Below are 27,674 nucleotides of genomic sequence, written 5' to 3'. Positions count from 1 at the left end.
AGTACTATAAGGCATGTTAGCATTCTACATTGTGATCTTCTAGCCTGATAACAAGACCAAGACAAATTAAGCTGTGGAAAAGGAGAGTCAAGCATGTCTTTAGCTCTTTGTAGTAGTGTAGATGCAGCATGCAGACACAGAACAGCTGCAGCTCTTCAGAATGAGACACTTTGATTCAGCAATGAATCAAGTGCAACCTTATGGGATTTCTGTGTGACAGAATGTGAAAAGGGTAAGATCTGGAGGTGGAAGAGGCTGAATTTGAATGGCTCAGAAGCAGATCTCAACTGTAAGGTCTTGCAAAGTGCCAAAGATGCTGCCAAGAGCTGCCTTTTCCCTCTGAAACCTGCAGTTAGTAGTTGTGCCATAGGTACAGCTACGTGTGAAATCCTCTGACCTGTGCTGTTGACTGAAAGATTTCATTTAATGGTGTTTTGGGAATCCCTTTGTCTCCTCCTTAAAAATCCAAGCAGAGCAGTACACAGAGCAGCAAAGAGTGCTAGCAGAAGCACTCACCACCTTTCTTCTTGAAACCCTTGTGGAGAAGGGAATTAAACAAACATTGAACTAAAGGGATGTTGGGAACTTTGATATTTTGCTGCATTTAAACTGTATTAGATTTATATGGATTTTATATTGACACCTGGTTTAGAGTCCTTGGAGGATAATGAGATGCCTGGTAATAATTTGATAATTTATAATAATTATTAATATACCTCTTTGATCTATAATTGTTTCTTACAACTGATGCTGTTAAGGAAATTAGTTAGAAATATTCAAAATACTAAATACAAAATGGAGGCTATTTAGATATCCATATGCCCTCAAAACAGTTCATAAATTTTTTTGTATATACTTCTTTTTAACATACCAGTTTAAATTTTAAAATTTTAAATATCTGGATAAAACTTGGAGAAACAAAATAATTTGAATGGAGATGTGATGGAGAATAATTAAAAAAGTAAAGATTAACACAGATAAGGCCACACACAAATATTCAGTGCAGTAAATTTCTGTAGAGTGCCCATATAGCTAAGGGCCTAACTAGTAGAATTTGATAGGCTTACAAATGGGAATATCACTGTGTAGTTCCCTACATCTTCCCATTGCCCACCTGTACACTAATAAGGTCCTATCTTTGGAAAATAAACCAAACACCAATTAGACCAACTAAGAATTTCCCAGGTGAGAAAACATTTTACTTATTGCTTGTTCCATGGCTTTTGTGCCTTCCTATGGACTAATGAGTATTGTACTTTGGGCCAGAAACTTGATAGCTCAGCCAGCTGGTCTGGTACTGTCACTGACAACAACCTGTGAGTGCTCAAGGATTTCACTGTATTTTTAATATCAATTTTTTTAAAATAAATTGCTGAAATGGAAGTTCTGGTTCCTCTAAGTACAGGATTTAAAGCTCAATTATAAGACCTAAAAATATATCTAGATGAAATAAATTCAGAATTCTAGAACTGAACTCTATATACATGGTAATGTAGAAAATACCTCTTCTTTAATTTCTATTTTTATCAAACTGTGTTTTGCTGATGTGTTAGAATTCATTTAGTGACTTTGCATATAGATGTGGGTTGCTGTGATTTCTAGTATTTTCTTCTTCAATGAAAAATGTGCAAACTCTTAGAAAATATTCCTGTTGCTGTCATTTTTCTTTTCCATTAAATTCAAGCATTCTTTTAATTTATTTTGGCTTTGATAATTTTGTCATTTATTTTTTTTTAATCTTGAGTAGCCATGTCTATATCAGAAATTTAGGGTATTTTTAAATGTAACTGTGTTTTAATGTATCTTTAATGTTAACTGTGGTTAACAAAAGTTCTGCATTCACATATGATGATTGTGGCTGAAGTTTTAACATCTGAAAGGAGACTGATGTTGGCTGTCTTTAGCTGTTGACAGATACTTTCTGTTGTCACACATTTTCTTAGATTTTGTGTAAGCTTCTATTGGTAATCATGTTTAGAAAGAAGAGGTTAAATGCATTATAGAATGTTATTTAAGCACCTTATAATTTTACAATGGATCTTAAAGAGAAAAAATGACCCCAAAAGTAAAAAAATAAACCCATCGTTCTATTTTTGCTCTGAATTTTCAATAGTTATAAGAGTCAACAAGGAAAAAAAAAGAGCTTTCAATCGCAGATAATTGGGCTTTCACTAAAAAAGCACAAATTCTAAGTGTAACACAGTCTTTTGTTTTATAGCAATGAGTTGAATATTCTTTTGCAAAAGGCAAGTGCTAATATACAGCAAATTTGATATAAAACGCTTTCTGTAAAAGCCAGGTTCAATTGAGCATTGTAACCATTCCATTAATAATCACATTTTAAATTCACCTGGGTGATGTTTTGATCAACTTCCATCCAGAGCAATCACTGCAATTTACCTTAAATCCTTTTATCCTTTATATAATAGAATATATTTTCTTTTCTGAATGGCTTTATGCAGACAAGTGAATTGCTAAACTGTTAGTCTTCTGGTTCAGAGCAGCTGTCTTTTCATAGGAAACTCAATTATTTTTGTGTACATTTTTTATCTGAATTTAAGCTGTAAAGTTCCAAGATGCTATTGAACTAAGTGGCAATTATTGTGCAAAATAATGTGAATATGCTTGCATTAATTATTTAAGTTTTTCTGAAACTGATGTTATGCTGATAATAAGTGAGAAAATCTACAGGAAAAAAGAAGAAAAAAAACTAACTGGGAAATATGTACTAAATATCTGGGTACCAATGGGTGACAATCAAAAATAGAGAATATATGAAGTTAATTGAATTGCTGCAACAATCAGGGAAGTCTAAGAAATGGGAATAATAATCTGTCATAACATGTATCACACCAGTTTGTGGTACTTAATTTTGTGCCATGCAAATATGTACAAAAAAGTTATTATTCACATTATTCACATATAGGTCTAGAGTAGTGGCTCCATGATGGAAACGGGTTTGCTAGATCAATTTTCTAGACTACTGACCTTGAAAATGCGGGAAAGTGTGGCACACACTTAGAAAGGACAGACCTAAAATTTCAGTGCAGAGCTTTCATGGAGCCTGCTTAAATGTGTAGGATTCAAAATGAAGCATAGAATCATGGAATGGCCTGAGTTGGAATGGACCTTAAATATCATCTGCTTCCTATCCCTCTCCTCTGGGCAGGGTCACCTTCCACTAGACCAGGCTGCTCAAAGCTCCATCCAGCTGTGTCTTGATCACTTCCATGGATGGGGCATCCACAATTTCTCTGGGCAACCTTTTCCAGTGCCTCAACACCCTCACAGTAAAGAATTTCTTCCTAATTCTTTCACTACAGGCTCTTGTAGAAAATCCTTCTCTGGTTTTCTTTACTGAAGGCTTCTCTAAGTCTCCCTGGAGCCTTCCCTTCCCCAAGCTGAAGAAGCAGGACCTTTGTCTGCTTCACAGAGCGTGGCTCAAAAGGGACAGAGCACTGCCAGATTTGGAGGCAGGAATGCTGGCTGCCCCTTGCCTCACACCCCTCCTGTCCTGCCCAGCTCCAGGAGGTGCTCCCGGGACAACCCCTGGAGAGCTGCTCCCTGTGGCTTAGCTGAGCACACCTTAGAGGGAGGATTTGCCCAGAGTTTACTGTTACCATTTGTAACAGCTATAATAATGTTTTGGTGGTGGGAATGTTTTCTTAAGTTGATTTTCTGTGATATCAACCCCAAAATTATCAGTGAAAATTTAAGCAGCTTATCAAATTTTTTCCAAATAAATAGGTTTGTTATTTTGAGGACTTTTTGCCAGCTGTTACACAGGAAAGAATGCTATGTGTGTCTATCAGATTTTTCTGTGGATTTTTGATTCTTATTTTAGTAAGTACCTTAACTACCTAAACAGTTATTTTTCATGAATATAACCACGGCTTCAAGCATCTGTACTGCAAGTAGTTCATAGGAAGGATTTAAGGAGATGTAGCACACAGCCATTATTCTGAAAAAGGTGGTTCTGCACAATGGAGCTAATCAAAGTGGGGTCAAGGACCTTGAAGTCTCAGCATAGGGAGGTTTTAGTAAAGCCTCAATGCCTCCAGCAACTCATACGAGAATGTTACCAAGACATGAAATTACCCCTGTGTCCTTTCTAACCTCTGGTATTTTTTACTGTTGTTTCTGGGAACTAAAGGCTTTGCTTACAAGAACTGGTATTGTTTAGCACTGGGGAACAGAATATTTTCTTTAGTAATTTATCAGGAGGAGTATTATCCTCCATCTGCAGATGGAAATCATTGTTTTACCAGAGATTTCACTGACAGTCTGGAGTTAGTGAATAATAACAGGAAATAACACATTTTGTCTGAGGTTCTGCTTGTTCTATCGCAGTAAAATTATTCTGATGTATCTTTTTCTTCAAAATTTGAGTGACATCATGTAAAAAACAATTCTGGTGACTTGCATATTTCTGCAGTTTAGTCTGAAACTACGAGATAATTAATAATATCTGGACTTTAATTACCATATGATTTTCTATAAAAGAAATTCAAAACACTGTGGCATAGTGTTCTGTAAGTAAGGGACAATAACTTAAATTCACTTCTGGCTAATAGGCTGACTCTCAGTTTCAAGAACTGTAAAGAAGCAGATTTGGTTATCACCCAATAGGGAGGCAGTTTAAAATGTTTACAGAACTTCTGATCTCAGAATAGATCCAATCTAAGTACCTGTCTTGTAAAATGAACTAAATTCCTCTTGTGGTTTCAGTTTTTTAATTTGTTAATTATTTTTTAATTTTTTCTTTTCTGAAAATGTTACATACTATTGCCCTACTGTTTAAGGGGTTTCTGTGGTGAAGATGAAATTGTAAATAATATTAATAAATGTTGCATCTTTTCAGTAAAAGTCAACTCAGATTAATCTTACACGCAAGCAAAGGTAAATCATAGTATTTAAAATGAGATATGGGAGACATAAGTAATAAATGTTTTCTAATTACTCCCTCAAGGATAATGACTGAGAGAAAAAGATAATTCAGTTTTTCTGACCTGTAGAAGAAGTTTTCTTGGTCAGGATCTCCCTGCAGCCTTTTTTTCACTAGTTGCAATAAAACAAGAGTAAAGCTGCAGAGAAAATATGTTTTAGGGAAAATAATTTTTCTAAGCAGTTTACCCGGTTTATGGGTTGATAAGGAAATGGTGGTATCTGTATCTTGCAGATTTGTTTCTCCTTTAGCTTGAAATTAATCAGCAGAAAATTTTCAGGAAAGTTACCAGCTGAGCTTATATATTCTTATTGTGCAGGGATTTTCCGAGATGTATCCTAATAACCAGTGAGAACAAAAGATTAAGAAAAAAATGTATGTGATGTCCCCTCAAACCATGCTTGATTTTGCAGGCTATCCTCTGATATCTGTGGATTTAAGGACTTGAAAAGTGGAATCATAGATGTATAGAGATATATTTATATCCTGTTCTTGAACAATTGTGGCCTTAGGCACTTCTGCTTACAGGGATAAGAGTTCACCAGATGGCCATGTGTCAATCCAGCTGTTCTCTTCAGCATGAATTCTTCTGAAGGTGCTGTGTCCCAGGACAAATCTGGTGAAAGGCATATTAAATGTTACATAGTGAAAGTAGGATTAAGGGGGAAGTTCATATTTCTGTTCTTAAGCCATCAGGTATGCTGAAATACTTAACAGGCTTTTGGGTTGAAATAAAATGTAATGAAATAGAAATTCTGTAATAAGAAAAGATGGTTGCCTTGCCATCTTTTTATTTTATTTGTATTTGTTTTCATGAGACCAGAGGACTGAAAAAAATTATGGAAATGATGTTTAAAATTCAGGTTAATGTATTAAAAAAATGCATAAATTGCATATTTGATTTCCAAGCTTGTGTATGCAAAGTAACATCTCAAAGATGCCCAAATTAAGTAGAACAATCATAGACAAAAGAGGTTTTTTTAAACAGAAACTCTGCCTTGTTACTTTCTTTAAAAAATAAGCCGGATGCCAGGACTATATGAAGTGCAAAACTTTTGAGCGCAGTGGTGGCAGAAATGGAATGTGAACCACTTGAGGAATGGAAACAAATACAGGAAACATACTTTGATTCGGTTTATCCAATGTGAATAGGATGTACTAGTGTTAGAAGACCAATATGGAGTAGAAAAAGCAGAGTTATCACTGGACCCATTGAGTAAGTGTAGACTTACCAGGCTGTCCTACAAACATGCTGAAGTTCACCAGGAGATAAAGTACTGGAGATACTGTTAAATGTAATTGCACAGTAAATTGGGAATTCCCTGGATACCTGTGTTTTGCAACTGCCATGACCTGAACAGCCCAGACTTTTTATAGTGAACTGTGTCTGTGATGATGCATCTTCAGGAGTCTTGACATGGTGCTGTGGATTGCTAAAGGATTGCTGGTGTCCATTTTAAATAAATTTTCTTCCTTCTGTGTAAGACAAAATAGTTATTGTGTGGCAGTCAAAAAAGACCCTGGGCAATGTGAGAAGATGTACATTAGAGTTTGTTACCCACCATCACATAGCCAGACTGTGGACCCGTTTCTCTAAAGTGAAACTTGGTGACTGACTTTGCCCTGTTTTATACAGCAGTTAAAACTCTGGTGAACATTGGCAGCATGAAAAGAAAATCGGGTAGTAAATGTTTCAAAGAAATCATTGGAAGAGCTTTGTTTTATTTTCCATTTTGTATACTTTCCTGAATTCCTTTCACATTGGAAAAGGGGGGATGATTGTTGGATATCCTGCCCTTAATTATGATTGCATGGTTCTTCTTTTGAAGCTCTTATTTATTCACCTTCATATTATGTAGTCACATATTTTTTCAAGATCTTCGCTTTTTATCAAAAACTGTTGGGAATATTCTGGTTAGGGAATGCATTCTGTGGTTCACTTATAACTTGATACAAGGCATCAGCTCTTGTAATGAGATGAAGTTCATCCACAGGACACATAAGATTTTCAATTCCTTCTAGTTTACATAGTCAATTATAGCTGTTTCACCATAGCCATGTGCTGTACCTGGGTCTCTCTTTTGCCTCAATTAATCTGTCAGCATCAACTTTATTATTCCAGCTGTCAAAACTCCTCCTAAACGTATCAATTACCTTGGTAAATAATAGAAAGCAGTTACCTTCACTTTTAAAGATGATGTCTAATTATGTAGTAGATGAGGCATACCAGCAAAGAGGTCCGTGGTGTAGCTGTGGTGTCATGTCCCAGAATCTTGTTTAAATTATGTTTATGATTTGATGTAGAAGCTTTCTCTATGTGTAATTATTTTAAGGTAGCTTTTGATGAAATATTAGGAGACATCTGCTTGACCATCATAAACCCTATATTTTCACTCCAATATGTAAAACATCTTAGATTGCCTTTTGGGATTTTTTTTGTGGTGATGCTTATAATTATTCCTCCCTTGGTTTATTTGTCTTTTACTTTATCTTAAACAACAGCTTTTCAACCACTGTTTTTTTCAAAGAAGAGATGTTATTTTAAACAATGTCTGTGATTTTGAACAGTCTGGAATAATGTGGTAACTTTATATATTCCAGCAGAAAGTTTGCAGTTCTCTCTTCTTTCAGATTTTTTTAAATTTGGTACTGACTTAAATTAAGATTAAATAATAACATTTAGTTCCCTAGACTAGATGAAAGAATGTGAATTAATTCTGCATCAATTACAGCTTGATTTCAGAACAGTTATTAGTGCATTTGAAATTAGAGGTTGCCTTGATATTCCAAGAGTGATATTATATGGAAAAACCCATGAGAGAAAAAGCTACTTGATGTTTGAAAATTATTACAGGAACATATTTTTTTGTAGGAAGACAAACTTGTTGACAAGCTAATTTTTAAGCTCACTTAAAGAGCTGTCTTACTGCTTCCTACTTCAACAAATATTTACAGGATCTGTAAGTTCTCTTAAAGTAATGCCAGAATATTTTCTACTGCTCTCCTGTATTTATATAACATTGTGCACTTTGAAAGTTCTTTTAAAAGTTATACCATATGCCAACATATGTGAAGCTGATGACTTTTTGTCTTTTGATTTGGCTTGCCTCTGGACTACTTCCCTCTAGATTTCCAGTTGTCCCTAGGCACAGGTACATTGGTTTCTTCTGTATTCCTTCTGCCCTTGCAGTTTCAGCTTCAACTCTTGGGTCACCCTGACCCATAGGATGACAGAGTAATTTGTGTTGGAGAGGACCTCAAGAGCTGTCTAGTCCAGCCCTTAGCAGGAGTCCAAAGCAAGCTCAGCGTGACATTAGTACAGGTTCCTCAGGGCTTTAGCTGGTCAGGTCTTGCAAACATTCAAGGATGAAAACTGCACAGCTTCTCTGGGTAACTTGATCCATTACTCCACTGTACCTATGGTAAAAATGTGCCTACTTATACCAGTCAGAGCTGCTGTGAATTGCTTGGCTCTGTCTTTTTGATGCTCTCCCCTGTATGATCTGATGAGCTGCTGTTAGATGCTCCCATAGCCATCACTGCTCCAGTCAGAACGAGCCCAGCTCCCCCAGCCAGCTTGATGGCCTTCCAATAAACTTAATCTAATTTATCAATGTCAGTGTTTCACTTTGGGTCTCAAAACTGCTTACAATATTCTAGATGCAGGCTAATGACTGCTGAATAGAGGGTCATAATCTCTCCTCTTAGTCTCTTTGTGCTCATCAGTACAACCAAGGCTGCCCTTCTGTCCTGCCAAGGCCCACTGCAGACTCTATCATTTCCATTGTTGTTTTCCTTCCCTAATTTTGTGGTAGGATGCTATGTGCAGCATCGATTAGTTCCATAGTTAAATCAGGTTTTAGGAACTCCTTTATAAGACTGCATATGTGAGTACTGGTTAGTTAAACAGATAAAGAGATGACACGACACTACAAAGGGAATGATGTGAAAACTTTTGAAGAAAGTTTTTTTCACATGTTCAATAGAAATATGAATGTTTCCTTTTATTGATGTTTTAATTGGTGGCCTAAATTTATTGGAAATTTGGATGGTTTAGAAGGTAGGTTTTGCAAATCAGATTACAATCAGTTCTTTTTATTCAAGGTAGAAGTGGATTGCAATGTTTTGAATACTGAGGGAAAAAAGTTATTGCATAAGGAATGGGATTGATGGATGAATGGATAGAGAAACACTGTACATGCAGCAAGATTTACTGGTCCAGGCACTGTACCGCTCAGAAGTAACAGCACCATAAAGCTCTCTCCTTTATGTTGGAGCAAGGCAAGAATGCCAGTAGAGGTGCACAGGGCCAGGCTCAGGAGTTCAAAAGGTGCTGAATACAAAGCAACAACTGGCTGAAGTGAGAACAGTTGGAACAATGCCAATGTGACTGACTCATCAAGTGAAAATTACAGGGTTAAAAATGTAGGAGGATCCAGGAATTAGGAATAAAAAGGAGGAAGATAGGATAGAATCCAGGACTACTGTGCAGAAGACAGGATCAGCAGCCAAGAATGAGTCTAAGGTAGACTGGCTGCAGCTCCATATTGAGAAGCCCAAGGCAACTGTGGATTTCATTATATACCTAACACAAGAGCAGTGCAAGAATTAATCTGCTGAGGGAGAGCTGTGTGCCATGTGATAGCTAAAGCAAAACTGGCAAAGGCAGGCCTGGCTGGCTGTACCTCGATTGTTTTGATGGATCTTGACAGGAGTGACAATGTAAATACAGATTATTGAGCTGGCTATGTATAAAATATATAAAAGGGCAGATGAATCATAGTCTTCATCTTGAGTTTGTGTGTATGCAAGCTAAAGATAAACATACATTGTATGTACTCATTTGTACGTGGTATTTTATAAAAACCTCTGATTTTTTTTTGTTTTATATAAATCTAATCTTATTGTTGTAATTATTAGTAAGTGGCTTTATTTTTAATGGCAGACTTCATTAGGCAGCCATGAACAAAAGTTTTAGAAGGAATCAAACCATCCAGTAACATTCATTCAAATGATGTGTGGCAATAGCTAAAATTTGCAATGCCTTTAGAAGTTGTGAATCCACACCAAGAGGTATAGAACATTTCAAACTGCTGTGCTCTGGCTGCTTGAGAGCTTTTGTTAGTGAGTCAAAGAACTATTGAAATAGTCCAGAATGGTTCTTTAATCTTCTGGTAGTAGCACAATAGACAATTGTCTGAAACATCTTCCCAACATTTTGATCACTAAAAACATTGACCAGATTTGTATGTCCCTATGTAAATGCTAGCAAATAAAACCTGATGAGTAGACTATAAAAAAAGAAAAGATAATAAAATAGAAAGACGTTTAGAAATCACTGACAATGTCAATTGCCTGGACAGATGCATGACTGAATAGTCCAAGATGGAAGACTGGTAACAATAGAGTAAAGCAACATGAAACACTTTAAAACTCCTTTTGAACTAGAAGTTCCACCCAGTTTCTTTTCAGAAATAAGAGCATCAATGTCAGATGAGTTGCAGCTCTATGTGTCTTGTCAGCTATTTACTGGTGGTTCACAAAGAGGTCAAAACTTTTGCAGACGTTGTTGTACTAGGAAACAGAGTAGGTTGGGTTTTTTTCAGCTTTAATAATCACAAATTTGTCACTAAAGGCCAGTAATCTCTTGAAGTTAAAAGGCATAGGCACTAACCCTTAACTGTCCTTTTGTTAGGCTCTCCAGCTGATTATTCTACTAACACAGATAAAAATGCTTTTAGAAATTTTGGAATACTTGTTTGATAGAAACTGTAATAATGAAATTATTCTCATTCTTCAACACTGCAAAACAGGACAAAACCATCTTACTCTTAAAATTACAAAAACAACTTTTAATCAATCTCTCTGCTTTCAGCAGACTTCCCATTTTTAAAACAGCTTGAAGAGCTTGGGTTGACTGCTTAATGGGTCATAAAGTCCAGAATGTTGCCTTTATTATATGAATCTTTATTGGGGTGGAAATGAGAATTTAGTCGTGTTCCAACAAAAGAGGCCTGTATTTCCAGCCTGGGGAAAGTCAGGAGAGAATTTTCCTACTGTCATGGCTGGTATTTAAAAAAGAAAAAAAAATAGAATCTAAAAGGAACCTTTTAGTTGATCTTTATAGTGTGCAGGTACATTTCACCACACCCTGGACACCTAATTGTTCAGCCCAGAGGAGCTGTGATGCTCTTTAGTGGCCTTGTACTCATGTTTTCTGCTGAGGGATATTGGAGCGCACAGGGCAGTTGCAGGAGCTGATGATGTAACTCAGTGGCCGTGCTGATCCAGCCATGGGGGCTGCAGTTCCCTGTCAATGTGCAGTCAGATGGTGCAAATCCTACAGCACAGGATGTAGGGATAGCACTGGAGAGGGATGGGAAATGGTATCTGTTTTTCAGATATAATGGGGGAACAGTGCTTAGTTAAAACTTACTTTTTCAGTTCAATAGTTGGTCTTGTCATTCAGTGGGTGACATTTAGAAAAAAAGAAAGTGAAATTTGGAGGAAGAAAGGAAGGAAGGATGTGAAATATATGAAGATGGGATGCTTTGGGACAACTTTAACCACACAATAACTGAAAAAACAATAGCACAAAACTGAAAAAATGGTTGCGTTTTACAGTTGGAGTATATGACATGGAAGAAACAAATACTTTTGAAAAAATCAATATTTGCACAATGGAAATGCCATTTTACTCTTGAGGCAGACAGCAAAGGAGCACTTCAAAAGCTGCCTTGTATAGAATTGCAGTTTAAGAAACAAATGCAAAACTAAAGTGCCACATGGCTTCTGTCAGACAAGAAATAATGTTCCTTTGCTCTTCTGTGCTGGAGTTACGGGAACACTAATGTGCAATACACTACTGTAATCCATTTCCTAAAGAAAATTAAGTCAGATATAAGGTTAAAAGTACACCTCAGCAGCAGAATAAAGGGTAATTAGGAGCAGTTAATGGGTGAATATGAGGTGTCTGAACTTTGTCCAGCAAGAAAGACAATTTAATTTTATATACTAGATGTTTCCTTGGTAGGCAGCTAGCAGATGCTGGCACTGTAACTCAGACAAGGTATAAACAAAACCTTTAAAAAATATTGTATATTAAGACACTCAGATTTAATGAAAGGATCAATTAACTTTCCCAATTTTAATCTTAAAACATCCTGAAGCTGTAACAGTCAAATAATATTTCAGTGACATCTGTCCCAACAAAAAGCATTTGATGGGAAATATGTTTATGTACTACTGAGAAAAAAGAGACAAGATAATGATTTTATATATTTAGATTATTTTTTCACATTATGTTTCTAAAATTATTTACTTTTAAGTTGCTTTTCTTGCCCAAACAATTCTCAGTCTTCAGTATATATCACTAGATTATTACAATTTTAGTCAATTGCATTGACTAAAAAAAAATCAAACACAATAATGTTGGGTTTTTTTACAAAATATACACATTTTTCTAGGCATAATTATTTTTTATTTGTTGAAGGTAAAAACTAAGTAGTTGCTCTTTTAAAAGGAGTTTCTGAAAAGGACACTCCTTTTATTCTGGTATAATGTTCCATTATCGCTGATGATCAGGACAGCTGTTTAATCATTGATTTTACATTCCCAATTGGATATATAAGTAATAATATGCACTGTCTTCTTCATCAAGCAAAAACATTAATGGCATCAATAGAACCAGTCAGTAAATATTTAAAACTTTTGAACATTATTATCACAGAGGTACTCTGAGTTTTTGGGTGTCTAAGTTCACTTTCACATTTAAAGGCTGGGAGGCACTTGAATGGTTGTTGATGGACACAAGTATGTAAATTAGTACAGATCAGGAAGAATGATAAAGATTGGTGTAGAATGTGCAACCATTTTTGTAACTGTGGACTTATGGCTATGATTGGTCACTCTCTGCAGCAGATGTGTGGTCTAACTTGCATGAGCATTTTTTCTTGTTAATTTCCGTTTTAAAATGAGCAAAATAACTTACGATTTCTAAGTATAAAATACTTTCTGAGGAAAGGCACTGAAATGCTTTTTTGAAATCTTATTTATATAAATCTGAAATCCCATTTAGATACTGCACAGTATTTCAGAATATTTCTCAGTGTAACTTTCCTTGTAAGAGAACAGAAAGAAATTATCTATATAGTTCATGAAAGACAGTTATTCTAAAACTATAAAAAAGGGACCAATTTAATGGCTAAACCTGGACACTCTTCTCTTCTGCAGTGCTACACAGGTCTGCCATTTTACATGATGAATTATTTTCTTCACGTGGCTGAGTACAATGTTGCTATCCCCAAGAGCTCAACAAGCCACTGATGTGTTAGGCCGATTATTTTTCCCACTGTTTCCTTTTAGTCCTGTCTGTGCTGCTCTTTGTATCATTCTGTACCATCTCATTTCCAAACAATCACCTGGTGATCATTGACAATTCACCTTGAAGTACTATTTTCCTGAAAAGATTACCTGTAGCAGCCCATCAGATTTCTGTATACAGAGAAATGCCTGTATATGAAGAGAAGGAAAAATATCTTTCTGCTATTTATTATATTTGCATACAGTGCCATGCAGAGTGGCACAGATTTAACATGAATTTAGTGCTAATTTGTAACAAAAACAAATAGCCATCGTATTTTGTTCAGATCTAACCTGACTACTGCTGCATGATACTGTCCATGTCATATAGCCTTACTGCTGATCACCAGCCATGTTTGATATTACCGCTAACAAGCTCAAATACCTTTGTAATCTTTTAGTTTCTGAGGCACATGCACATTTTCCCTACAAATTACCTCTAGTCCAGACCCATCTTTTCAGACTTCCAGGCCAGCAGTTCAGCAAGATGCAGGTTTGTTTGCACAGCTGCAACATTGCTTTGTCTTTTGATTTGATAATCTTATCTATCTGTTTACATGGGGGAAAAAATTAACATTTGTCAGTTAGAAGTTCTTGTAAACAGGCAAGGCCCCAAAAGAGACATATACTTTATAGATAGCATGCAGCACATTCTGTCTCCTGTTTAATCTTTCATGAGCTCAGTAATCAGGCAAGTCACTAATCTCTCTGCTTTTCTTTCTGTACTGGTGAAACAGTTGTGGTAAGAATATTCTATGAGGATTTAGATGTCTTTTCTAAGCTTTGTGAAACTTTTGGACATGCTGGAAATTGTGTACAAGTTGAAACTGCAGAGCTAAGTTAACTGGGATAGAAAAGCAGAGTAAAATAGAAATAATAGAAACCAAGACATAACTTCTATTCTGTATCAGGGAAAAACTTCATTTTAAAAGTTCAGGCAGTGCGGTGACAAAAGCAGTTTAGATGGCAGGAGGGACCAGGTCCATAGCTGATATGTGGTAGCATGTCACAACACAATATCTTTGTCCCTTTCCTCTTGCAGTATCGGTCAGGGCGGGACCCTCACCGAGGCTCGGACAATGTTTCCAATAAGTCCTCGGACAGCGATGTCAGCGATGTCTCGGCCGTGTCCCGCACCAGCAGCGCTTCCCGTTTCAGCAGCACCAGCTACATGTCTGTCCAGTCAGAGCGTCCGAGGGGAAACAAGAAAATAAGGTGAGCATGATGAACTACAGTGTCAGCTGTAGCTGTGTGATTTTAGTAATGGAACCCTTACCAACATTTCTATTTGACATTAGCATTTTGCCTAGAATGGCATAAATGTCTTTTTTATCTAATGCTTTTTGAAGTCTTCATGGAATTTGTTTTTAGCCAAGTTTTGTCATCTTGGATTACCTAACATTCACTGAAATAACAAACATGCTGTCAGCAAGCATTGGGGACACACTTTATGACAACCATTTTGTAAAATATACTTAATATGGCTGAAAAGACAGTTTAACTTGGAAATTTATGCCAGCAAAGGCATCTGATTGTTCTTTTAAATAGAATGCTGAACTTTTATAGATGATTTATTTTTAACATAGATCAATTCAATTTATTTAATACTTACACTAGTCCAATTTAACTGTAGGTGTACAATCATTGAGCTGCTCTTCAACAAGTTGTACATTGTGTATCTATGACCAAAACGCTGCATTTTCTTTACCTGCACCCTGTGTGCAGTCAGAGGAGCTTTGGCTTTCATTTGGTGCACAAATGAAAGATAATTTTTCTAGAAGGTGTAACCCACCTCCATCAGCTATAGTAATTCTCAAATAATTATCCTCTTAAAAGAAAGCATTTTCAGAAGTTAAACATCTGCTTATATGAACATTGCTAGGACAACATTGTTTCTGTCATACATTTCTTTCTAAATGTGAGGTATTGCCATGAAAGTTTTATTTGAATAGGGACTTACTACGAAAATGTTCCAAGGCTCTGTAGTGTAGGCTGGACTCCTAGCCAGCATGACTTTCATTATGTCTGCTTCTATCCTTTAGTTTTTATTTCATTTCTTTTGCACTTCTTTTCTTCATGCATGTTCTTCTCCATGACCTTAACTTTAATTTATTATTTTCTTTTTTCTTTTTGCATGCCTTTTCCAATTTTTGTTGACTTGAGAAGGACAAGAGATATAGAGGGGAAAAAAGAGGGAGGGGTGGAAGGGGATGAACAAGATGAAGTATTTCCTGAGGAGGAAGAAAAAGAGGAGGAGGAGGAAAAAGCAAAAGAGCAAGAAATTAATGAAAAAGGGGAAGGGCAAGAGGTGACAGAGAACTGTGATAAGGAGGAAATCAAAGAATCAGGGCATGATGAAAAAGCTCAAGAAGACCAAGCTGAGGAAGGGAAAGAGGATGACAGGTAAAATGTATTTCCGTTTATATAGATCGATTCTTTCTCCTGTATGAGTACCCTACTTGTCTTCCCTTTATATTCCCTTTGCTTGCTTATTGCCTATGCTCTCTACAGCTCTTTTTTTGTTTGTTTTTGCTTTCAGTCATCATGCTTTCATATTTAATCAAGTTTCATTCTCAGCTTCAATGAACTTGTTCTGCATACCAAGTGAAGCAGCACACCAACTTGACTCATTAATATGCATACAACTGCAGCATATTATTTTTTAAATTAGTTTAGGCTAAAGTTTGGGTTTGACTGTAATAAACAGTAAAATTGCAAGCATTGTTATATTTCCTACTTGAATTATTATTTCATGGAAAAATGTTTTGTTGAGTGAAAACTCAGCAATATCAAAATCATCAAAAATATTTTTTTTGTTCCATATGAATAACTGTAAAGAATTGCTGTATTGTGGAAGGGTCATGCACTTCAGCTGCTATGTTGTATTCAGAAACATTGCAGCACAATTGACTCTGGTTTTATCAGATAACAGTCTAGAATTATACGTTTTGACACAAATCCTTAAAACAATGTAAATGTTTGACATTTTGTATTGCAAAATCCATGTATGTCACATTGAGAGAAATACAACAATACTCTTTGTTCATTAGAAAAAATTAGTTTCAGATTTGATTAATATTCTTGAACCCATTCTCAGTCACACAAGAATGGCAGAAAATCTCAGAAAAAATAAGTTTTCTTTTAGCCTGACAATTCTGCACTACCTCTAAATAACTTATGCCTGTAAAATTGTGCTCATATACATTAAGGTTATCCCAGAGCAATCTATGGAAATCCATTTTCTTTCTTTGCTACAAACTTATACGTGTATATGCTTGTATATGCTCACATAACATACTCAAAACAAAGGGGATACAAAGAGAATCAAAATCCTAGTGTATAGTCTTGGTGATATGAACTAATATAGCCATACTACTGCCTTTACATATTGTGCCATCCTTCCTTCACTCATGTTCATGCACTTCAGATTTTAGCAAAAACTGTTTAGAAACAGCTGTCTTAATTTAAGAGTGCCTTGGCATATGTGTTCCAGGGACTGCTGTATGGTAGTGTGTGAAAGGATTATTTAAAGACCTTTTTCTCTTCCATTTCCCATTAATTTCCTGGTCTAATGGATCTGAAAGGTCTGCCTTTCAAAAGCATGACTCTGTTCCTGGTTTCTAGATTTCACTCAAGCTGGTCTTTAGCCAATATGCTGACCCCCATAGAAAGTAAAGTCCTTTATGAGAAACAGCTCCTTGTTTCCTGTGCTAGCTTGTTCTGATTTCTAGCTACTCTCTGCCTTCAGGAAGAAGTGACACAAGTCAGGAGTCTCTACTCTGTAAAGAAACAAGATGTTATTAAGTGACCATTGTGTAGTGACTTTTGTTTGTGTTAGATTTTGGCTCCCTTTATGGAAATCAGTCTCTAATATTATTGACCACTTCTAGTATGCAAGTTGTGAACAAAAAAAAAGTTTATATTCACCTTCCTTTCCCATGGTAGAGTCAGTGCTCATTTTTTAGGATTTTCTGAACATTTTTCTAGGGTAAGAACCAAACAGAAAAGCCAGATTGATTCCTGGATAGGGGCAGATATAGGTATGTACACACATTTATATACACACATACTTGTGTCTCATTAACATATTGAAATATTATTGCTTGTGTATTCAATGGACAAGCCTGAAGGCAGGATCAATTGTCGACATTCTTGAAAATTCAGTGCTTTCTGCTCATTTGTCTGGCAATTTTTAAAATAACACATACCTGGCAATTTATAAGATAAGGCAGTGAATTCAGCTTCCAAAAAAGAATGTTTTCAGACACACCATAAATATTAAAACTAACCAAACATATCAATTAAACATATCAATAGGCATTTGAGAGACCCAGCAGAACAAAGGCAGCCAATTTTTCCTTGGTAGAATAGTAGTAAATTATCATGTAGATCTTGAGATCTTGGGCACCAAGGAAAGCTGTATTGAAGATGGGAATTTTCAAGACATACTTTTACTTCAGAGGTTCATCTGTAGTTGGACAGCAGTAACCTTTCCTCTTGGAATTCTGAAATGCAGGGGCTGCTCACAATGGTGGCATCATCAAAAATTACCTTGTTAAAAATGCCTCATACCTCTTGATGTTACTGTGTTTATATACTTTATGAGTGATGGTAATAGTCACACTAAGGTCTTCAATCTGCTGACATCATGGGGGGGTTGAAATGACTGTAAACACAGACATCCATCACTAATGCATTCCATGCCTATTTCCAAGAGTACCTTGGCACGATATAAGGCATTAGCTTTTGGAACACTGGAATACATTAAATCAATTAACCTTTTTTTGGCAGAAATAGTTGCAGCATCAGATTTTGCCTTAATTAAGCCTTGTAAAACAAACTTTGGCATCTGCTTGACCTAGAGGGAAATCATAATTGTGTTCTTTTTCTGCAGTACATGTTAGCAAACAAAGGGTGGTTCCAGCTTTGCTGTTGAGTATTTATTATGCAGAGTTCACTGACTTTTTTTCTTCCTCCATCTCCTTGATAATCTGAGTCAAAAATAAAGGCTTCTTAGATACAATCTTTGATCATTAATAATTTTTATTGAAGGTAACCTGTATAAGGCCGCTCTAAATTTTATCCTTTCTTAATATTTTTTTTAAATATCAATCCTAAGCATTAATTTGGATAGTCACAATAATTTTATTTCACCATGTGGATACACAGCAAATGTAGTCACAGAGCAGGATTTCAATGTTGAAATACAATAGAAAAATACAACTTCTGTTCTAAGCACACAGAGTCTAAATCATGAAATAACATACGAGTCCAGAGAGGGAAGCACAGAAGAACAAAGAGATGTTCCACGTGACAGAGAGAGGTACAACACAGTATTTGGGGCATCTTGACTACAGAGAATGAATGCTAAGGGGCAATTTGAGGAGAGAAAATAAGGTATCTTTGTGAATGCTTCTGGAGAGCTGTTTTCAAGCATTCAAGACAATGAGGACAAAACATGAGGTGCTTGCTAAAAATATATTGAGTGGGTGAGGGACAAGTTTGATGATCAGGAGTTGATCTTTCAACCTTGAATGAGAGACGATAAATATAAGGAGCAAGTGCTAGGATACTAAGAAATAAGGATGAATTATGTACAACTGTGTAAAAGAGTGTAACTTTTTACTGATGTGTGGAGGAAGATGAGATAGTCAAATAGAAACGCTATGAAACTTATCTCTTCTCTTGTATCCTGGAGGGGGTTAATTGCCAGGGCTGGAGAAAAGCACTGCAGTATCTGTCATTTGAAATGGTGAGAGAGTGGACAAATCAATTATCTGTGTGAGTGGACAGAGAAGACAGAGATGGGAAATAAAAGGCATGTGCAAGTCACAGAGTTTTGCTATGTATTTGGAAGGAATCAGTGATATCCTGTGTGAAGAAAAGAAGTGAATTCTAAAAGATGGTAGAAGGAATAGAGCTGATTAAGTAGGAAGATGACACAACCAAGAAAGGAAAATTTGTAGTGGAAAAATTCAGTTGGGATGTAATTTTGCAGAGCACTTAAAAATTCAAGAAACAGAGTGCAATGTATGGCTTTAAGTAATGTATTTCTTCAGATACAAAACCTTTTCTCTTTTTAGAGTTTCTTCATACTTTTTGTGCCCCTTCCTTTGTTAGGTATAAAGATTAATTTCAAATTCACTTTCTAGTTGTAGTTAATTCAATATAAAAAAGTCTTTAGAGAATTTGATTTGTAGGTTTTAAAAGTGATTCCTGATGAGTATTTGTTCCTTAGTTTTTCATTAAACTGTAATTTTAGTATTTCCAGTTTATGACCCTTCCACCGTGACTGCAGCTATTAACAACTAAATGTCAACATGTCAATGCAGTCTTTGCAAGCTCCTTCACAGGGGTGGAAGCCAGTAATGGTTTTGAAAATCTTTTTTCTGATAAAAATATAAAAAACTGTACAAAAGATAAGACGCTGAGAATCGATTTTCAATGTGTATGTGCTGTTGGTTTTTTAAAGCTATTTCAAAGTTATTTTAATGATTGCTTCAACTGCACTATTAGATAAAAGAAGGTAATTTTATCTAACCTTTGTAGCCAAACAGGCCACACACATGTTTGGAAGAGAAAACGGTAGCTTGAGACTCCCCACTGCATGATCAGTCTTTTAGCAGAATTGCAGTACAGGCAATCTGTGCTTCCAACAGAGATAGATAGATAGATAGATAGATAGATAGATAGATAGATAGATAGATAGATAGATAGATAGATAAAGGTTCACCCAGTGTCATTTCTGCCATAGAGGGAGAGAGAACTTGAGTCCAACTATGTCAATGTTCATGTAGGTTTTCAGGGAAAACCTGAAATGCAGTTACCTGCAGCTCTCAACAGAAGATGCTGGTCTAACAACTTTTTCAACATGACAACAAAGTGATCTTGCCATTCCTGGGATGAGAATGGCAGGTTGCAGTACAATGCTCATCAGCTCTTTTCAGCTGCAAAATGTTGCATTATCCAGGCAATTGGGGCAGGTGTGATGCACTGGGTCCTTGAACAAGAAGCAGCAACTTTATTTTGTGTCTCTCTAACATAACTCTTCTGCACTGTTATGACTAGATGAGTAGAGCTGCTTACATATTGCCATTCTGTGCCTTTAAAATCAGAGGACCAAAACCAAGGTTTTTTCAGTAAGACTTTCCTAGTATTATTGATCTGAGTGGAGTCTGTTAGGAGTTTATAAACCTCTTACCCATTTGAAGCATACATTCAGAGACATTACTTTTTAATGTAAGATTTTTACCTTTAGTTTTCTACAGAAAGGAAAATATTTAAAACTATGAATTCATTGAGCTACTGGGTTTCAACACACATGGATGATAATTTGGCCATTTAGTTTTCTACATTTTCATAGATGACATTTAGAAGAAAATTATTTGTAGCTTCTGGAAAAATATAATGGAAAAATATGCAAAAGAACAGTGGTTCCAAATGGAATTATATGAACAAATATATTTTTATGAAATCTGTACTGAGAATGGAATAAAAATAATTTAAGAAATCTAGTAAAGTCACCTAAGTTATTTGTCACTGTCTATAGAACCCTTGAAGATCTGTTTTTTCCTGTTATTTTGGAGTAAATACAAAAGATAAATAGGCTCCTTTACAGTTAGTAAAATAATTTTGATACACTGGGATATAAGAAATTAATGAATTTGGAAGCACACATTATTAACAGCTGAACAGTAAAAATAAGTCATTTGAAACTGTCCACAGCTTTGATATAAGGCATCCAGCAAGGAACTCAGGGATTTTTACTGTGACTACAATGCAATATCTTAGAGACTGCTTCCCTCTCCATGAAATGCAGCCTGCACTTTTACCTCTGTTGAGACAAATCTGACCTGTGATCCATAAAGCACTGGTGCACTCCTGTTACTAAAGTTCATTTAAAAACTGTTCATCAGTAGTTTAAACCAAACAAAACCACAACAAATGCAGGGAGAAAGCCCTGTAGACATGCAAGGAAGCAGAGATGAAGGAAAAAATTAAAATGAGGGTTTGAAGTAAACATAAATGTTGAAATTAGGTTTTGCACTTTTAAGTGTGTTATAAAAAGATTCATTTTCTGAAAATATTTAAAGCTAGATTGAATCATAAGGTTTCAAATAGATAGACTTTTTATCTTTATTTGTACAGGATTGAGCACAACAGATCTAGTGACAATAGCAACAGCAAAAACTAAAAGTGGTGTAGAAACTTATAAAAACAAGGGATTGAATATTGAAGCTTATAAGGCTTTTTTCTTTCTTTCTTTCTTTCTTGGAAATTATGATTGGACAGATATAGCTCTGTCTTAATGATGTATGTTCTCTTTTCACCTTTTATTTTAATAGAAGAGTGACAAGATTCTGTAAAATTAATATGTATTCTTAAAAATGTACTTTATTAAAAATAATAAGTTTACCACTTAGCCTTCCAAGAAGCAAATATAAACCCCTTCATGTTACTTCTTAGAAGTATTTCTAAAATGCAGTTGCTGGATTTGTGCTATTGCCTTTGAAACACATTGCCAGGCCCATCTACCAAGTACTGTACTTTAACTAGAGATAAGGGGCCCAATGCTGGTGTTCCTATTATGTGCTTAATAGTTATGGAAATGCTCCACTGGTTGGGCATTGCCCATATATGTGATTTTAATGTTTTTTACTGAACATCTGAACATTTTCAGTAATTTCACTGTACCTGTGTGGTGTTTATACTTCTCCTAAAGTCCATAAGGTGCTGGCTAAACAAGCTGGGAGATGTGTCATCAGATAGCTCCCAGCAGGAAATCAAATTTCCTTAAAATACCACTGACAGCCCAGCACTTCCCAGACAGTAGCCACAACATAAACACCATTCCTTTGGAGACCCAAGGTAAAAAAGAGGAAAGATGCTTCAAAACTTGCATGGTGGGTGCCATGTACACATTGTCTCAGCATGGGCATTTGGCCATAGACTTGCCTCCTCCAGCTCAGAAAAACAAAGGCTACAGGCTTGGGTTCAGAAAGATGTGAGATACCTTTCCTCACGTTTTCTTTTTTATGATGATAAGTTTTCTGTGTGCTTTTATAATTTCCCCCAGAGACCAAAAGCTACTCAAAGTCATTTTATCAAAGTGACAGAAGTCAGACAGGCAAGATCATGATGTCCCAGATAATGTCTCTTTGGTTGAAGTAATTACGGCTTCAGATCTCTTGCTCATGTCCGTTCAGTTCTCAGTCCCAGAAGATCAGTTCAGAGACATGCTATGAGTTTTGGAGATGTTAGCAGTGCCTATTCTGACCCTGATTTTTCAGAGTCCTCAAGCAACCCGAATTCACAAGGATGAAGGAAGCGTCAGAGTTGTTTTATTCTTTAGACAGCCACTGCCACATACATTCGCATAAGCATTAAAACGAGCCTGAGCAGATTCCATTTGTGCAGTACTAATCAAAGAAATACAGTCTTTCATGAGTGAAATATAGATGCAGCTATAGTGAGATCTATATTGCTGACAGAAATTTATTTTAAAAAAGCCCTTTCTAGACATCTGGCTCTTCCCTGAGTATTATGTGATTTTTCTCTTAATGTAATCTCGGTAGTGCATCCTGTCCAGTTCCCCCATTTCTATCTTCCAAAGTTTTCTGTCAATGAATTTTCTAAACAAGTAAATCTCCCTCACAGTAATTTCAGTTTAGCAAGATGACAAATCATGGTACTTCTTATCCTCAGGCAAAACAGGATGTCTCTTACTTCTGTTTATTTTTGAGCATTTCAGCCTTCAAGTCTGAATTTTTTCTCATTTTCCTGACTGGATTTTACATTATTTCTCTGGTGATTTACGGTCTGGGACACATACTGGATTTAATATCTGTTTTAGCAATTCACTGCTTGCTTTTCATTTCATAGAGCTCTATTCAGCCCTTCCAGAAACAACAGTGAGCAGCACGAACAAGTTTGCAGTGTAGATTGCGACAAGCAGTGTTAATACAGAAAACTGGGCCCTTTCCTCCATCCCTGTTGGAAGTCTAATTCAGCAGCAGGTTGGAACAGGCAACAACAGTTAACTTTCAGATTAAGTACATGCGAGGTGCGTTCCTGCAAGAGAACAGTCTCTATTAAATTAGGTTGCTCATGATCAGTTTCAATTTAGCAAGCTAGTTGTTACCCAGCTTTCACAAACACAACTTCTCTTCTAGGTGAGGTTAAAAAAGATGCTTTCTAAACTAAAAGAATTTAGGTGTTATTCAAAGCTCACTTGGTCTTTGACTGCAATGTAAATTATTGCCAAACTTTCTGAGCTAATATGTTTATCTTTTATTACCAATGAATGCAGCTGACTAATGCAAGACTTCTAGACCTCAACTAATTTTCTTGCTAGACCTTTTTTGCATCCACACAGAGTAAATGCCTAGTTTAGTTCACTGTATCAAAGAAAGGGATTTCATCAAAGATTCATTACTATAATGAGGGTAATAAAGCTTTTCTGTAACTTTGTAGATGAAAACTTGAAAATTTATCAACACTAGACAAATATTAATACAATCTTCATTATAACTGCAATTTAAATTAACAAATAATATCAACTGTATTTTTATTTTTAAAAATAACCAATTATTCTATCAGAGAAGGTGAGAAATCTTATCAAAAATCTCTGAAGCTCTGTATAATTCAACCGCTAGCATTTGGAAACAGCTAGCTGTTACAGTGTTTTTTCTGCATCATTCATTTGCTGTGGTTATGTTTTGTAAATAATTCCCTGACCCCAAATTACTTTGCCATTTGTTCTTATTTGAAAAAAATTTGCTAGAGATGTAATGGAAGAAGTTATAAGTTATGCTTCTATTAATTTATAATAATAAAGCAGTGTGGATACCTTTACATCTACTAGAGAGGGGGAGATACAGCTCAAGTCAACCTGTGTACTGCAGCAGGTGAGGTATTCCTGATTTGTAATGAAAGAGACCTTTGAAAAAAGAAATTTCATATCAAAATATTGCTACTTGTATTTTGAGATGTTGCCACTAGTTTTCTTTGAATAGTAATATACATAACAAAAAGGATTATATAAACACTGCTCTATTTATCCCACCAACTTTCTTGTTGTAATTTCAAAAATAAACCTAATAATTAAGTCAGTCCAGTAGCTATTAGATATTTATACCACCAATAAGTTAATAGAATAATTTTTGACCAAGTGGATCTCCAGAGACAAAGTCATTATAATTTTGAACCTGCAATGTCTCTCTTTGATGTGAATTGGCAGACAAGTACATATATTGGCCGGAAGCGTTGTTCCCATGGAAATGTTATTTCCTACATCACAGATGTCCCCATAATGCTGTTTTTGTTAAATTTCTTCAGTAAATTAATGAAATAAGAGCATCTCTGATTGAGTTAACAGGTCTATTATGAATGGCATTAAAATTCATCTCCTGCTTGTAAAAAGCAGTAAACAAAGTCTTCAGTGGCTCTTCCAGGTCACAGGAGACATGTATTAGAAAATATCCATCACAACAATTGAAAAATTGTTTAAATCCTTTCTATAGGACCCACAGCCCACAGCTGTACTACACACTTGGCAACATGGATTTTCACTATTATGGATGCCTTATTTTAATTGGGGTTCTAATGAAAACTGAGCTGGAGAGCAATAATATTAATTTTGCTTTGACTTTAAAATAAAGAAACCTGAAAGGTCTGCCAAATGACTTGTGTAAATTTGATTCTCTGTACATATGCTTATGGCAGAGCAATGAGATTACAAGCTGTCATTTCCAATACTGCTGTAAAGACAACTGAAAAATACAAGAGCATCCTCAAAAATCCTGCCAACAATATACGGTATAAGGGATTGTACTGATACCTTCTCTTTCACATTTAAAAGTATTAACAGCATTTTAGACTGGAAAAATGCCTGTGCTTCGTAACACTGGTTTTATTAAAGTGTATTCATTAATACGTGAAAAAAAAACAAGTTTTTCATAATAATTTTAGTCTATCATTCATTGAAACAGATAACATCCGTTACATCTTTACTTGGTCTTTGTATAATAAGTGATATTCTTTGTAATTGTTAGTGATTACAAAGTCACTGGGTATAAGGATTCTGTACTGCTCCCTGTGTTGCTTTCTGCCACAGACTCGTGTGGTTCAGAGCCAGGGCCTGATTTAAAAGACAGTTTTATAAATCATTAGCAGTACATTACTACTGCAGAACTTACCAGATTAGTGAAGAGGGAAAAGGAGACTGAGTGCAAACTCTGGGATTCCTGTCACTGGGACTTATTTCAAGCTGGCAGATGGATTGTGCTATCAGTATGGGGGTTTTAGTTTGTGTTTTGGGATGGATTTTTTTAGTTTTCTGGTCTAAAGAAATGCTTCTTGATGAAATTGCGCACTTGCTGTATGAATCAGCCAGATTTTAGAAAATATTTCTGTTTCTGTAGACAAGAATCTGACCACAATGCCTTCCAACTCTGCAACTAATTAAAAAACTGCAGCCAAAGAGTGTAGGTTTTTACCTATGGCAACAGGACGAGATTTTCCATTTACTACATATGTTACAATGAGCATTTATTGTGTCTGCATCTGCTTCATGGAAAATATAGCAGCCAAAATAGTATCAAGTAGTTCTAAAATTAGTATTTCCTTGTAAGATTATTAAATGCTTCCAAGTCCATCAGAAACTGAGAGAGGTAGGATGAAGCTTCTGACTTGTTTTTAATACCTAGCACCCAAAAATATTGAGTGAACCAAGTTTTCATCTGGAGCCTATTTAGGATCTAGAACATTTTCCCACAGTGCAGCCCATCTTACCCAGTGCAAAAGTTACAAGCCACATACTGTCCCAGGTAAAGTGGCTTTAAATCAGTTTCACTGCCTTTAGGACAGGATCCTTTCTTACTGTGAAACCTTCCCTCTCCTTAACCCAAACCTCACAAACAATTTCTTTCCATCTTCAGATATCAAGGGAATATATCAAGGTCAGATATCAAGGGAATGGTCTGCTTAAAGCAGGAGATACCAAGGCTAAATCAAAGATCTTCTTGTGAGACCTATTTCTTTGCTTCTCTTCTATGAGGGTTTCCTTAGGCACTTTATGGAATTCCCCTCTGGCTATGCAACAATACCAGAAAGGATTGTTTTCCAAGTAGCCAATTCTAATCATCATTTTTTTAAAGTTTCTCTGGCAGTGTTTTCTAATCTTTCAGTAATTCAGTACAAATATTGACAAACTGGAGAGAAAAACCATATAATTTCTGATTGCTGTAGTGTCTGGAAGACTCTGAAAGCACATTTTTTCCAGAGAGTAACTACACTCTCAGTTTTGAAAACAGGTGAGTCTCTGCAAAGAGACAGTGAAGATTAATGCCTTTAAGAAATCCAAAACCTTAACACTGCAATTCCAGAAGGCTGTCTTTGAACAGCTGTTTTATAGTTGCTTACTGTTTTTCTTTAAAAGCCTTCAGAAAAAGATTTTGGGCTAGAATTGGGTTATTGAAAATCATAATTTGAAAACAATCTGAGATTTCTAATCTCATCAAGGAATTTAAGGCTTAGTCTAGACCAGTAAGGAAGATAGGACCAGGACATAGTCTTGATCATCTATATTGTTTAAACAGCTTGTGCTCTCTGTGGCATAGCTTTGTGCTGGACACATTGATAAGGTGCCCCTGATTCAAGGACAATTTATGAAATAGCATGAACTGGGCTCAGTTTCCTCCAGGCAGGATGCCTGATAAAACCCCATTTTGGGAAGGATGTAAGCTAGTGTAAGCTAGCCTGTGTGTATGCAGGCTGTCAAGGCCGGAGAACAGGCCTAACACATTTGATTGACTGCTCTAGGTGTGGCACAGAACTCTTCATTGGCTACAAGGACCATATTAAATTTAACAGAATCATAGAAACTCCTGAGTTGGAAATTACCCAAAACAATCATCAAAGTCCAACTCCCGGCCCTGCATAGAACAGCTCCAAGAGTCACACCAAGTGTCTGAGAGCATTGTCCACACACTTCCTGAGCTCTGTGAGGCTTGGTGTTGTGAGCACTTCCCTGGGGAACTGTTCCAGTGCCCAACGTCACCCCTGGGTGAAGAACCTTTTTCTAAAATTCAACCTAATCCTCCTCTGACACAATTTCAAGCCATTCCCTCAGGTCCTGTCACTGGCACCACAGAGATCAGTACCTGCCCCTCCTCTTTCCCTCAGGAGGAACCTCCAGATTGCAATGAGGTCTCCTCTCAGTCTCCCCTTCTCCAGAATGAACAGACCAAGCAACCTGATCTGCTCCTCATACAGCCTCTCCTGAAGGCTCTTCACTATCTTCATTGGCATCCTTTGGGTGGCCTCTAGTGCCTTTATGTCTTTCTTATTTTGTGCCAAGCTGCCCCCA

At 36.2% G+C, this 27,674-nt stretch overlaps 1 protein-coding gene across 31 annotated transcripts in view; it reads left to right on the top strand.

The window, feature by feature from the left end:
- RIMS2 (regulating synaptic membrane exocytosis 2) overlaps positions 1–27,674 on the top strand; it is a 446,037-nt gene that overhangs the window by 359,456 nt on the left and 58,907 nt on the right. For 18 of the 31 annotated variants that reach the window (XM_088059427.1, XM_088059422.1, XM_088059375.1 and 15 more), the window contains one exon: positions 14,349–14,521. In XM_088059427.1, the coding sequence (XP_087915553.1) occupies positions 14,349–14,521 (173 nt within the window). Of the gene's footprint in view, positions 1–14,348; positions 14,522–15,472; positions 15,710–27,674 lie in introns of those variants that run through there. The other 13 variants (XM_088059321.1, XM_088059313.1, XM_088059340.1 and 10 more) reach the window with 3 other exon arrangements.

The sequence above is a fragment of the Pseudopodoces humilis genome, chromosome 1 (assembly GCF_049639895.1).
Source record: "Pseudopodoces humilis isolate 2021_Gansu_Grassland_sample_001 chromosome 1, ASM4963989v1, whole genome shotgun sequence".
Taxonomy (NCBI): Eukaryota; Metazoa; Chordata; class Aves; order Passeriformes; family Paridae; genus Pseudopodoces; species Pseudopodoces humilis.
The sequence above is the reverse complement of the archived record's forward strand: the minus strand, read 5'-3'. Positions and strand labels throughout refer to the sequence as shown.